Here is a 13,255-nt window from a genome sequence, read left to right on the forward strand (position 1 = left end):
CCAGACGCCCCAAACTTTGCCATTTTAAATAAGTGTACAATTCAGTGGTTTTCAAAGATTTTTTAAAAATTTAAGTAATCTCTGTACCCCACGTGGGGCTCAAAATCCCAACCCCGAGATCAAGAGTCACATGCTCTTCTGACTGCGCCAGTCAGGCACCCCCTATTCAGTGGTTTTTAATATATTCATAAAGCTGCACAATCATCACCACGAATTCCAGAACATTTCATCACCCCAAAAAGAAACCCTATACCCATTAGCAGTCACTCCTCATTCCCCACTCCCCCCACCCATCCTGGCAACCATTAATCTATTTTCTGTCTCTAAAGATCTACCTATTCTGGACATTTCACTTAAATGGAATCACACAATATGTGTCCTTTAGTACCTGGCTTCTTTCACTTAGCATGTTTTCAAGGTTCTTCCACGTTGTGGCATGGATCCATGCTTCATTCCTTTTTACGGTTGAATAATATTCCATCCTGTGGATAGACCACATTTTGTTGATCTATTCATCATTTGATAGACATTTACATTTTTTCCAGTTTGGGGCTAATATGAATAATGCTGCTATGAGTATCCATGTATACATTTTTGTATGAACGTACATTCTCCATTCTTTTAGAATTGCTAGGTCGTATGGTAACTCTATGTTTAACTTTTCTTTGAGAAACTGTCAAGCTGTTTCTCACAGCAGCAGCACCATTTTACTGGCAACATACAAGGGCTCCAATTTCTCCACACCATCATCAATACATGTTATTTTCTTTCTTTCTTATTCTAGCCATCCCCATGAGCGTGAAGTGGTACCTTATTTTGGTCTTTGATTTGCATTTCCCTAAGGACTAATGATACTGAGCATCTTTTTTATGTGAGTGGCTGTTTACATGTCATCCTCAGGGGCACCTGGACGGCTCAGTCAGTTAAACATCTGACTCTTGGTTTTGGCTCGGGTCATGACCTTGATGTCCTGAGATCAAGCCCTGTGCTGTGCCCCGGGTCAGGCTCTGCACGCAGCGGAGAGTCTACTTGTCCCTCAGCCCCTCCCCCAACTTGTGCGCGTGCGCGTGCACTCTCTCTCTCTAAAATAAATAAAATCTTACATATCATCTTTGGAGAAATGTTTATTTAAATTCTTTGCCCATTTGAAAAGCTGGGTCAATTTGTCTTTTTACTGTTGTTCGTTGTATATTCTGGATGCAAGTCCCATAGCAGATATAAGATTTGCAAATATTTTCTCCCATTCTGTGGATATTTTTTTTTCTGTTTCTTTGAATAAAAATAAGTTACTAGGGCGCCTGGGTGGCTCAGTTGGTTAAGCGACTGCCTTCGGCTCAGGTCATGATCCTGGAGTCCCGGGATCGAGTCCCACGTCGGGCTCCCTGCTCTGCGGGGAGCCTGCTTCTCCCTCTCCCCCTCCCCCTGCTTGTGTTCCCTCTCTCGCTGTGTCTCCCTCTGTCAAATAAATAAATAAAATCTTAAAAAAAATAATAAGTTACTGGGCGCCTGGGTGGCTCAGTTGGTTAAGCGACTGCCTTCGGCTCAGGTCATGATCCTGGAGTCCCGGGATCGAGTCCCACATCGGGCTCCCTGCTCGGCGGGGAGTCTGCTTCTCCCTCTGACCTTACCCCCTCTCATGTGCTTGCTCTCTCTCACTCTCGCTCTCTCAAATAAATAAAAAAAAACTTTAAAAAAAAAAAAAAAAAAAAAAATAATAAGTTACTAAATATACTGTCTGTAATTTGTTCTTTTTCTTCATCAGTGTATTATGGGCCTCTTTCAATGTCAAGAGAAGACTATGTCATTCTTTTCCCTACTTTATTTTTTTCCTTCCTTCCTTCCTTTCTCTCTCTCTCTCTCTCTCTCTTTTTTTTTTTTTTTGGTGGCATTCCATTATGATTGCTCCACAGTTTGTTTGACCAGTCTTCTGCTGAGCTTTACAGAGTCTTCAGTTTGTGTGTTGGTGAAAGACAAGGAATCAGCAACTCTTGGACTGGAGAGACAATCATCTACCTACTGTGTTGTCTGCTCCTGGATGATGTGAAAATGCAAGCGGGCACAGGAAGTGTCTCTAACCTGCTTACACTTCCTCTCAACCAATGCGGTTTCACAACCCCTACAGGCTCACCCCCACCCAGTGTCACCAGCCTGGCGCCTCTCTGAGAAAGTCCCACTGTAAGAGGCCCTGGGGCATTATCATTTCCTTCTTTCACCCTGTCTGGGTTGCCAGCAAATCCCCAGGGCTCTCTGAGCCTGGAGTGTTGGATTAGGTCCCTCCAGCTGCTGGAAAGATGAACTCCTGCATCATCGTAATGAGGCTCCTGCTGTCTGGGCCTTTTCTCTTTGGTAGGCAAGGGAAAAGGGGACGGGAAGGGAAGGGACATGTGTCTGTGGCCAGGGAAACTGCAGGGCTTTGTGGAACTGGAGTAAATGAGCAGCTGCTGGAGGGTGGGATTGGCCATAGGTGACCAGGAGGCTCAGGAATCTTGGAGGGAGAAGGGGGAAAGTAAAGAAAGAAAGTTGGAGTCCAAAGTTGAGGCAAGGTCTGGAGGGAAAGACAGAGAAGGGAGACACAGGTGGCAACAGAGAAGCGGAGTGGAGTCTTAAAAGGAGGCAGATGGCTAATGGGTACCTGGAGCTGTCGCTGGGGTCTGGTCCTGCCCGTGGTACGACCGTGTACCACCACCTCAGCCCTTTCCCCTTTCTGCGCCTCAGTCCATTCGACCGAACAAATGGCCGGGCAGCTTCTCTGCCATCCTAGGATGCTGCGGAAAGAAGCCTGATGCCTGGAAGGAAAGCAGAGCCAGAAAGGACAGTTAGGGACTTGCAGAGGATGCACAGGCTGCTTGAGGTGGGGGTGACATGGGGGCATCTGAGCGCTAACAGAAGGAAGAGACTGGTGCATGGTAGGGCGGGCCGTAAGGGAGCATTAGATGAGAAGCAGTTTCACAGAGACCAGGGGATCCTGAAACCATGAGTCTGTGGGCAGAAGCCTGAGGCTAATTATCTTGGGTCTCAGGCCCAAAGGAGAAGTGGGTGTGTAGGGAGACGAACCCTGCCATGGGGCAACCCCATCGCCTGGGGGCCCTTCCATCTGCCTCTTTCTCCTCACCCTTCCTTCTTTGCTGGGAGGTCAAGCGGGCTCTGGCTAGTAAGGCTTCGCTGCTTCCAGATTTCCCCGGAGCCAAGGCCCCAACGGAGGGGGAAGGTCCCGCTCTGCCTCTCGTGCTGGCCGCCTGCCAGAGGAAGGAGCCGGGTCTCTGTGGGTGGGCCGCCCACGGGGGGGGGCACGTGGGCGGCGGCCAATCAGCGCTCGCGGCTCTGGGGGCACGTGCGGGGGGGGGGGACTGACCAGCCGGAAGTGCCTGACCGCACCCCCTGCTCTCCCTCAGCCCCCGCCTCAGGCTACAACCTGGAAGTGCGGCACGTGCAAAACTTCTCCTTCCCACTCGCCGGGAGGCATTTTGGGTACCGCGTCCTGCAGGTTGGAGACCGGTGAGCTGCCGCCCCAGGCCCTCCCTGCCCCGCAGAGCCGGGACGGGCGACCAGGCCACCAGCCCCGGGTGGGCCAGATCCGGGGAACCTGCAGGGAGTCTTCTGTGTGGAGACGTCTTGGTGGCAGTTCTCGGAAACGGGAGCGAGGCCATCAGATAGTAGGACGAGGACAGTCCATGGTTAAATCTCCACACGAGTGCCTGAAAAAGGGGGAAATATCACAGCCCCTGAAGGGCTTTGCAACACTTCTAGATTCCCCACTGGTGGTCTGACTAGACAGTGAGAGTCTTGATGGCAGGGATTTTCCCCCTCAGCCCTAGTACATGCCCCAGCCTAGCACATAGTAGATATGCCATAAATGACTTTTTAAAAAGATTTTATTTATTTATTTATTTATTTGAGAGAGACAGTGAGAGCACGGGCAGGGAGGAGGTGCATAGGGAGAGGGAAAAGCAGACACCCCACTGAGCAGGGAGCCCAAGGCGGGTTTGATCCCAGGACCCCGGGACCATGACCTGAGCTGAAGGCAGACGCTTAACCACCTGAGCCATCCAGGCGCCCCCATAAATGACTTTTGACTTGATGACTGATTGAGTGAACTCATAATGTGACATTTTGGCACCTCATTCTCTGGACCTCAGTTTTCCTAGACTATAAATGGAAAAGATCCTTAACTTTCTAGAAGTTTGAGGTATTCAATAGGGAAGAGGTAGGGGCCGAGGAGCCTCCCTGAAAGGGACTGGCTGCATTTCTTTGAGATACCTGTGGATCTGAACCCCCCAATGGGTAGGAGTGGATGGGTAAAGACGGGACAACTCCGTCTCACAGGTGAGATTTCTCATCAGGGTTATCGTGGGAGCTCCAGGTGAGGGGAACAGCACGGGAAACCTCTATCAGTGCCAGCCAGACACTGGCCACTGCCTTCCAGTCAGCCTGAGTGGTGAGTAACTGGTGAGGGGCCTGGGAGGAATGGTGTCCCAGGGAAGTTGAGGCTGGCCCTGCCACACCTGGGTTACCTAAGTTCCTCCAGACCAATCTCCTGGTGCCTACAGGTTCCAACTATACCTCCAAGTACTTGGGGATGACCTTGGCGACAGACTCCACAAGTGGAAATCTTTTGGTAAGAATCTTGTGTAGTGTGATATCAGTCGATGTTAAGAAAGACAGATTGAAAAGAAGGAAGGAAAAAGTGGAGTAAAGATCCTATAGAAGATTACAGGCATCAGAGAGATTCTGATTCAATCAGGCCTTATTAAGAACTGAGTATGAGCCAGCTAGTTTTGAGACCTTACTTATGTCGGTTTTTTCCAAATATGAAATGTGGCCATGGATATACAGAGATGATTTTGGTGGTACACAAACTTTTAATGTTTTGTAGTTATATTTTTATTTAATGGTTTATTAGGAAAAATATATAACACATCAAATTCATGATTTCTTGGATCGAATTGCTTGGGATAAGGCTGAAGTTTAAATAAAAAGTAAATTTAAAGTAAATAAAATATTAAACAAATAATAGTCTGCATGGTATGCCCGCATGGCAGAAATTGTGAAGTGGTGCACAAAAGCCTGAAGTTTGGGAAACACTGCTTTCTCTCTTTTAACCTTCAAGACACTCGGAGGAGACAGGGATCAGTATACACATTTTACACATGAAGAAACAAGACCCAAGGGGTTAAGAGACTTAGCCAAGGTCACATGGTTTTAAAGAGGTAAAGCCAGGATTTGAATTAAATTCCCATTTGATTCTAAGCCCATTGATCTTTACAGTTTATCCCAGCAGCATCTTCTGACACAGGTATATGAGGGATAGAAGGCTGGCTGAGTGAAATATTTAGCCAGCATTTACTGGGAGCTTGTTTACTTAGCTCCTATTACATGCCGGCCAATGTGCTAGGCTCAGATGGGGTCAGAGGAGTGAGATACAAAGATGACATGAGCCCTGACTTTCCAGAAATTGCAGTCTGGCAGGAAAGATAGTCATAAATGAAAGAAACAACGTTGTATATTCTGGGGATAGTGAGTGATCTGGCTTAAACACAGAAGGTGTGATTGGGAATCAAAGGGGATAGACCTGGAAATGTAGGAGAGTGCCCAAATGTAAACAGTATGAATGCCAAACGCAGGAGTTTAGACTCTGTCTTATAGGCAGTGAGCATTCACTGGCACACAGCTTTGGTAGGAGGGAGGGAGAGGTGGCTGTAAGACCTGGAGGCAGAATTACCTTGCCTTGGTCTCCAGTTGGATGTAGGGAGTGAGGTCAGGGGATGGTGACCCTGAAGGTTCTTCTTGGCTGATGATGCCCAGAAGACACACAGGAAGAAGCCCCAACTCCCTGTCCCCCTTTTTTAACCTTTGCTTCCTTCAGGCCTGTGATCCTGGGCTGTCTCGGATGTGTGACCAGAATGTCTACCTGAGTGGCCTGTGTTACCTTTTCCACCAGAATCTGAGGGGTCCTGTGCTGCAAGGGCGCCCTGGTTATCAGGGTAAGGAGCTGGGGATCCAGGGGGTAAAAATTTCTCCCAGGGAGCTGCCCATACAAGGAAAACAGCATGGGCAGGTCAACCCATGGAGACACTTCACCAACTCCCTTTGTGTCTGGGGTCTGTAGAATGTATAAAGGGCAACGTGGACTTGGTATTTCTGTTTGATGGTTCAATGAGCTTGCAGCCAGATGAATTTCAGAAAATTCTGGACTTCATGAAGGATGTGATGAAGAAGCTCAGCAACTCTTCCTACCAGGTAAATATATTAATTAGTTTTCCTGTTTGTAAGCAATAGATGCCTACTTGAGCTAGCTTAAGGCATAAAAGAAAAATTTAGTATGAGGTGTCTCCAAAACCTAAAGGCATAGTTGGACTGGACCTCTGGAAGAGACAAGCACTAGGAAGTAGAAAGTATCTGGGATTCTCTTTAGTTCTCATTTCTGTTTCTTTTTGGCTTTTGCTTCCCTCTTCTCCCTCCACACACTGACTCCCACAGCTTCTTTGGATCACATGGGCCTGTGGAAAGCTCCTAAGTTCATGTGTTAAAAGTTTCAGGAGGCTCTTTTGTCCTCTCCACCAACCCCTCCCTCTGCAAATTCCAAATTCTTGGAGGATGGATTCTGACTGGGCTAGCCTCAGCCAAGTGGCCATCTGTGGCCCAACCAGCTGTATCCAGCTTAGCAGGGTCACTCAGCAGAACATCCCCACTGGGAAGGCAGGCCGACCCAGAGGACAGGAGTTCAGCAGACAGCACTACGTAAGGGATCAGAGGTTTATTTAATTGTATTCCTGTGTTTGTGTATATATTACCTCATTTTCAAAAGAATGTTTTGAGGCAGGGGTGTGGGGTTGGGTTACCCAGGTCCCAGATAAGAAATAGACTGGAAGGGGCACCTGGCTGGCTCAGCTGGAAGAGCATGCAACTCTTGATCTTGGGGTTATGAGTTGGAGCCCCATGTTGGGTGTAGAGATTACTTAAAAATAAAGTTGAAAAAAAAAAAAAAGAAGAAATAGATTGGAGCAGACAAGTAGGAAGGGCTATGTAATGATGTTTCATTTCTTGCTTCTTTTTCTAGTTTGCTGCTGTCCAGTTTTCCACGGACTGCAAAACAGAATTTAATTTCTTGAAATATGTTAAGGTGAAGAACCCTGATGTTCTGCTGGGCAAAGTAGAACACATGCGCCAGTTGACCAACACCTTTGGTGCCATCAACTATGTTGCGTGAGTCCCCTTTTGTAGGAGACAGCCCACCCGTCAGTTGCACTGGCTTCTTCAGGTTTCAGGGTATAGGAACTCAACAGGTGGGCTCAGCAAGGGGCAGGTTATTGTAGGAATTCAAGTGGAGCAGTTTTAGTCCAGTTTCTTTTTTTTTTTTTTTAATTTTTAAAAAAAGGTTATTTATTTATTTGAGAGAGAGAGAGAGAGAGAGCATGAGCAGGGGGAGGGGCAGAGGGGGAGGGAGAAGCAGACTCCCCGCTGAGCAGGGAGCCCGACGCGGGGCTCAATCCCAGGACTCTGGGATCATGACCTGAGCTGAAGGCAGATGCTTAACCGACTGAGTCACCCGGGCTCCCCTAGTCCAGTTTCTTTTAATTATAAGTAACAGAAATCTATACTAACTAAATCCTCAAGGGCAATTCTTTGGAGGATGCAGGGATAGCTCATGAGGCTTTGGGACAGGGAGTAATGCCAAACCTCATGAGGAGCCAAGACTTGGAAAGTGATTGTGAACTTGGAAGCCATGACTGAGTCACATCTGAGTTGGGGATCAGCTCTTGAAGTCAGCGTGTGAACAAAAATCTCTACTAGTCAAAATTCTCCTTGAAAAATTCCTTGAATTGTTCATAAAATTCAATATACTCGAGTCCCATATTGGAAGCTAGCATATCCTGATTTCCTAAGTCTACTATAGATTAGAAGTTTTTTCCTCCGGAGTTGGACCAGGTGGCTGTGTTTAAATTGAGGCCTAGATAAATGCAGTTAGATTGTGTTGAAGGGCCGTACTGTGTATTTTATTTGATTTTTTTTTGTTAATGATTATAAATAAGACATTTAGTTTTCATACTCATTTGGGGGAAAGGAGAAAAATGAGTTTGTCCTACTCAACGATGGTCCGTCTGAAAGAGTCTCCATTCATTCCATAGAATTGGATAGGTTGCTTGATCTGAGGATTTTGTACTTTTCATTCATAAAGAGAACTTCTTTTGAAGAGAGTGATCAAAGGGTCAGTCTTTGTGAGCAGCTTCACTGGTGCGCAGCCAAATTCCCTCTGAGTGAAGCTTTTCCCACACGGGCCACATAGGTAGGGTGTCTCTCCTGCATGGATTTTGCCTTGCAGGAATACAGTTCCCCCCTGGTGTGAAAACCCGTCGCACACTATGTTTCAGGCCTGTGTGGACTGTGACATGAACAATTCAGCTTCCTTTCTGACTGAAAGCTTTTCCACACTGATCATATCTATAGGGCTTTTCACCGCTGTGAACTCTTCTACGAACAGCAAGGTTACGTTGATTCCTGAAGCTTCTCTGACAAACAGCACACTCATAGGGTTTCTGTCCAGTGTGGGGTCTTTCACCAACGGCCAGACTACCTCATCAACTAAAGCTTTTCTCACACTCCTTGCAATGATAGGGCTTCTCTCTTGTGTGTATTTGCTGATGTGTAACAAGATTGCCTTTGGCCCCAAAGCTTTTTCCCCATTGAGTACACTCAAAGGGCTTCGGACTAGTGTGGATTCTTTCATGCAAGGTTAGACTACCTTTTTGCCTGAAGGATTTTCCATATTCCTGATACTCATTGACTCTGTCTCACTCCAGGTGAATCTTCCTGTAGTGTCTTAGAATCTGGGGACTTTTGTTCCAGTTTCTCCCTTCTGAAAGCATTCTGGAAATCCCAGCTTGAGGATCCTGTGGCCTCAGAGTGATCATATTTATGGTGGGCTTCTGTCATCACAGTCACTGAAAAAATGCTACATTCTGGGACTTTCTTCCATGACAGTCCAGCAGGGTAGCTGTTGGAAATCCAGTCATGTCCACGCCTAGCTGTATGACCTTAATCCCCGCCTCATCATCATAGCATCATAGAAATATATTTTCTTTTCTTTTTTTTTATTCTTATGTTAATCCCCAGAAATATATTTTATAAATACTTCCTGACTACCTGTGTGCTAGGCAGTATTATAGGTCAGGAGGGGGCTGATTTTTTTCTGTAAAGGGTCAGATGGTACATTTTAGGCTTTTCTGGCCACATACTGTCTCTCTTGCATATTCTTCTTGTTTTTGTAACTGTTTAAAAACAAAACTATAAAAACCATTTTTAGCCCATGGACCATACAGAAGGAAGCTGGGGGCTGGCTTTGGCCTGTGGGTTGTTTGCCATGTTCTAGGTTCTGGAAATATAGCAGTGAATGAAACAAAAATCTCTACTCTCTTGAGGTTTAACATTATATTAGGGGAGAGAAACACAATAGACAGGACCAGTTTGTAAATTAGATAATATAGTAGAAGATGTAAGTTTTATAAGGAAAAAGAAAGCAGTATTCAGTAGGAAGATGAGGGAAGGTTACATTTGAGCAAAGACTCGTTGGAGGTGAAGAAGTAGCCATGCCCATACTGGGGAAGACCATTCCAGGCAGAGGGAATAGCAAAGGCCCTGAAATGAGAACATGCTTGGGACGTTCCAAGAAGAGCTAGGACACCAGTGTGACTAGAGAGAAGTAAGTGAGGGCGAAAGTAGTAGGAGATGAGGTCAGAGAGACCAGGGGAGTCTGGAGCACTTAGGGCCTTGGAGGCCGTAGCGAGGACTTTGGCTTTTCCTCAGAGTGAGATGAGAAGTCATTGGAGGTTTTGAGCAGAGGAGTGATCATCTGATTTATGTTTTTATTTTTTTAATTTTTTGAAAAGATTTTATTTATTTATTTGACAGAGAGAGACACAGCGAGAGAGGGAATACAAGCAGGGGGAGTGGGAGAGGGAGAAGCAGGCTCCCCACTGAGCAGAGAGCCCGATGTGGGACTCGATCCCAGGACCCCGGGATCATGACCTGAGCCAAGGTAGATGCTTAACTGACTGAGCCACCCAGGCGCCCCTGATTTATGTTTTTAAAAGCATCCCTCCGGGGCACCTGGGTGGTTCGGTCGGTTAAGCATCTGCCTTCACTCGGGTCATGATCCCAGGGTCCTGGGATAGAGTCCTGCTTCAGGCTCCCTACTCCGCGGGGAGCCTGCTTCTCCCTCTGCCCCTCCCCCTGATCGTGCTCTCTCGCTCTCTCTCTCAAATAAATAAATAAAATATTTTTTTTAAAAAAGGATCCCTCTGGCTGCGGGGCTATTAGGTTGTGGAGGGAACAGGGGTGGGACCAGGGAGACCAGGAAGGAGGCTATTAAAAAATTGAGATGAGAGGTAATGGCGGTTTAAACAGGGTGGAAATCCATGAACAGGAGCCATGAGAGGCCGTGTCTGTGTGGACGGAGGCTGGGAAAATGATTTGCATCCAAGATGGAACAGAGGTCTCGGCTCTGCCCCTATCAGAGCTCCTCTGTCCTGAGGTCCCCCCTCTCTGCATCTCTCCTCCACCTGCCGTTGTGCGCCTCCCCCCCCCCCCCGCCGTGTGACTTTCTGCTTCCCCTTCCAAGGCAAGTCATGTCATAAGTCAAGGGTTGTAGACTGGCTGCTCTTGGATTAATCGTCCGTCTCTGGTTAGCTGTGGGGTGGGGACGGAAGGATCAGATGGTGCAGAGAGAGCTGCTGTCTCAACAGAAGCTGTGGGCACCCTGTCTTGCTCCAGAAGGAGGCTGTGGGCAGCTGGGACTTTGGAGCGTTGGCCTATCCAGTGTTCAGGACTCCCTTCTTCCTTTTATGTCACGTGCGGGGAGCACCTGCTGTGTCAGGAGCCAGAAACACAGCAGCGAATCAGATATGTTCCTTCCTTGAGGAACTCATGGTTTGGGGAACACGGAAATGGAAACAGGTGACTTCAGTTCCCGAGGAGACTTGCTGTAGCAGAGATCTACAGGCAGCCTGCCATCGATGGTGGGGGGTTGCCAGATGAGCTTGCTCTGGAAGCCTGACTTCCCCATTTTCTCCAGCCATGGAGCCCATTTTCCATATTGAAATCTCACCTGGATCCCCAGCATGTCTAACCAATAAAAGGTTAGCTGTCATGTGGTTGAACTGGAGAGTAGGAAGCCCAGGGTCTCTCCTCACAAAGCCTCCCCATCACTGCCCATGGGCTCCAGGACAACCTCCTGGCCACCCAGAATACCTTCGAAGACCACCGGTCTGGAAGCAGAGGTGTGGCAGCCAGGGTGAGGGAGGAGGTTCAGTAGAGAACTTGGAAGGCTGGGGATACCTGCCTGGGGGATGGGAGAAGGGCTTCTGCATAATCAACAGGACAGTGACTTAATGAGCTCGGTGAGTGGGGGGAGACCTCATGATTTGGGGGGGTCTTTCACATACACCCCTTCCTGGACACAGGACAGAGGTGTTCCGGCAAGACCTGGGGGCCCGGCCAGATGCCACCAAAGTGCTTATCATCATCACTGACGGGGAAGCCACGGACCACGACAACATTGACTCAGCCAAAGACATCATCCGCTACATCATTGGGGTACGGGCCCCAGGTCCTGGCTGCTTCCCAAGTCCCATCTTCCCTCTCCTGTTCCTGAGCCCCCCTCCCCTTTCTCCTCGGGGCCAGGGCCTTCTCTGTGATTCTGGGGACGCCAACTCTCCAGTCTTTGCTCCTTCACAGATTGGAAAGCATTTTGCAACCAAGGAAAGTCAGGAAAGGCTCCACGAATTTGCCTCAAAACCCGCGAAGGATTTTGTCAAGATTCTGGACACGTTTGAGAAGCTTAAAGATCTGTTCACTGAGCTGCAAAAGAAGATCTATGTCATTGAGGGTGAGTGGCAGACCAGGGGAGGGAGAGTTCGGGAAGTTGTTTACAGAAGCTCATCTGGGACAATAAGACTAGAGACACACTGGGTGATAATAACGGACACTTACAGAGTATCTTCACTGGGTGAAGCACTCTCCTGGAAAAGGGCCTCAGGTGGGAATTTGGGGGAGGGCGCTTGAGGAGCAGCCTCTGTTTCTCTCTGAAATTCCATCTTCCTCGTAAAGCTCAGCTGGGTCCAGGCTGGGGCCCAGAACTGACCTCTAGCTTGCTGGTGTCAACCGAGGCCCATGGAAGGAGTAGAATTCCTCCCCCCACTCAGCTCCCTCATGTTCCCTTGTCCTCAGCTTACTTAAGGTGGACAAGTGGGCAGGGCCCGAGGGCAGGGAGCGCCAGGCCCTCTTGGCCCAGAATAAGAGAAGGTTTGGACTGCAGTCACGGATAGAGGGTATTTCCCCAGGAATCCCGGTCTGCTGAAAGCTACATGATTCCCCCTGGGAAGGCCCCTTTGCTAGCACTCGGGCTTGGTGTTTGGTTCAGTTGAAGAAGCAATGTGGTATATATAATGGGACTGGGTAGACCGCTCAGGAATCCACTCTGCCCATGCTGTGTGACCTCCACCAGGTCACTTTCTCTCTCTGAGGCTCGCTGTTCTCTGCTAAATGGGGCTAATAATAGCAATCTCACAGCCCTGGGAGGTTTGACTATCGTATTGGTTTCCTAGGGCTGTTGTAACGAAGTACCAAAAACCGAGTGGCTTAAAGCAACAGAAATTTATTGTCTCACAGTTCGGAAGGCCAGAAGTCAGAGATCAAGGGATGGGCTGGGGCATGCTCTTTCTGACGGGTCTAGGAGAGAACGCTTCCTCACCCCTTCTAACTTCTGGCGTCCGCAGCAGTTCCCGGCATCCCTTGGCTTGTGGCTGCATCACTTCTGTCATCTGGCTGTCTTCTCCCGCATGTCCGTCCTCATATCCTCTTCTCTCTGTGTCCACATTTCCCTCTGTCATGAGGACACTAGAAAATATTGGATCGTATTGGATCGAGGCCCACCCCAGTGACCTCATTTTAACTCGATTGCACTGCAAAGATCCTATTTCCAAACAAGGTTATAGTCTCAAGTACTAGGGCTTAGATCGTGAAAATACCTTTTTTTTAGAGAACACAATTCAAGCCCTAACCCCTGCTTGGCAGAGTGCTTGATACTTTGTAGGCGCTCTGTAAATCCCAGAACTGGTTATCTCTGGCTCGGATTGTCTACCCTGTCCTGCCCTTAGTCATGCTTCAGATTGTATCTTAGATATTATTTCCTCTGGTAAGTTCTCACGGAACCCGAGGCTGTCCTGGGGACTTCTTTCCAGGCACTGCTGTAATGGCTGTA

The 13,255-nt window shown here is 48.1% G+C and overlaps 1 protein-coding gene across 3 annotated transcripts in view; it reads left to right on the forward strand.

Moving 5' to 3' along the window:
• The first annotated feature begins 2,221 nt into the window (after positions 1 to 2,221).
• Positions 2,222 to 13,255, forward strand: part of ITGAL (integrin subunit alpha L) — a 38,050-nt gene continuing 27,016 nt past the window's right edge. For 2 of the 3 annotated variants that reach the window (XM_021700630.1, XM_021700631.1), the window contains exons 1-9: positions 2,222 to 2,346; positions 3,393 to 3,495; positions 4,341 to 4,435; positions 4,548 to 4,615; positions 5,864 to 5,981; positions 6,107 to 6,237; positions 7,058 to 7,203; positions 11,457 to 11,589; positions 11,731 to 11,881. In XM_021700630.1, coding sequence (XP_021556305.1) covers positions 2,292 to 2,346; positions 3,393 to 3,495; positions 4,341 to 4,435; positions 4,548 to 4,615; positions 5,864 to 5,981; positions 6,107 to 6,237; positions 7,058 to 7,203; positions 11,457 to 11,589; positions 11,731 to 11,881 — 1,000 coding nt within the window. In that variant the 5' untranslated portion in view covers positions 2,222 to 2,291. The remainder of the gene's footprint in view (positions 2,347 to 3,392; positions 3,496 to 4,340; positions 4,436 to 4,547; positions 4,616 to 5,863; positions 5,982 to 6,106; positions 6,238 to 7,057; positions 7,204 to 11,456; positions 11,590 to 11,730; positions 11,882 to 13,255) is intronic. The other variant, XM_044915111.1, reaches the window with a different exon arrangement.

This window comes from Neomonachus schauinslandi, chromosome 5, assembly GCF_002201575.2.
Source record: "Neomonachus schauinslandi chromosome 5, ASM220157v2, whole genome shotgun sequence".
Taxonomy (NCBI): Eukaryota; Metazoa; Chordata; class Mammalia; order Carnivora; family Phocidae; genus Neomonachus; species Neomonachus schauinslandi.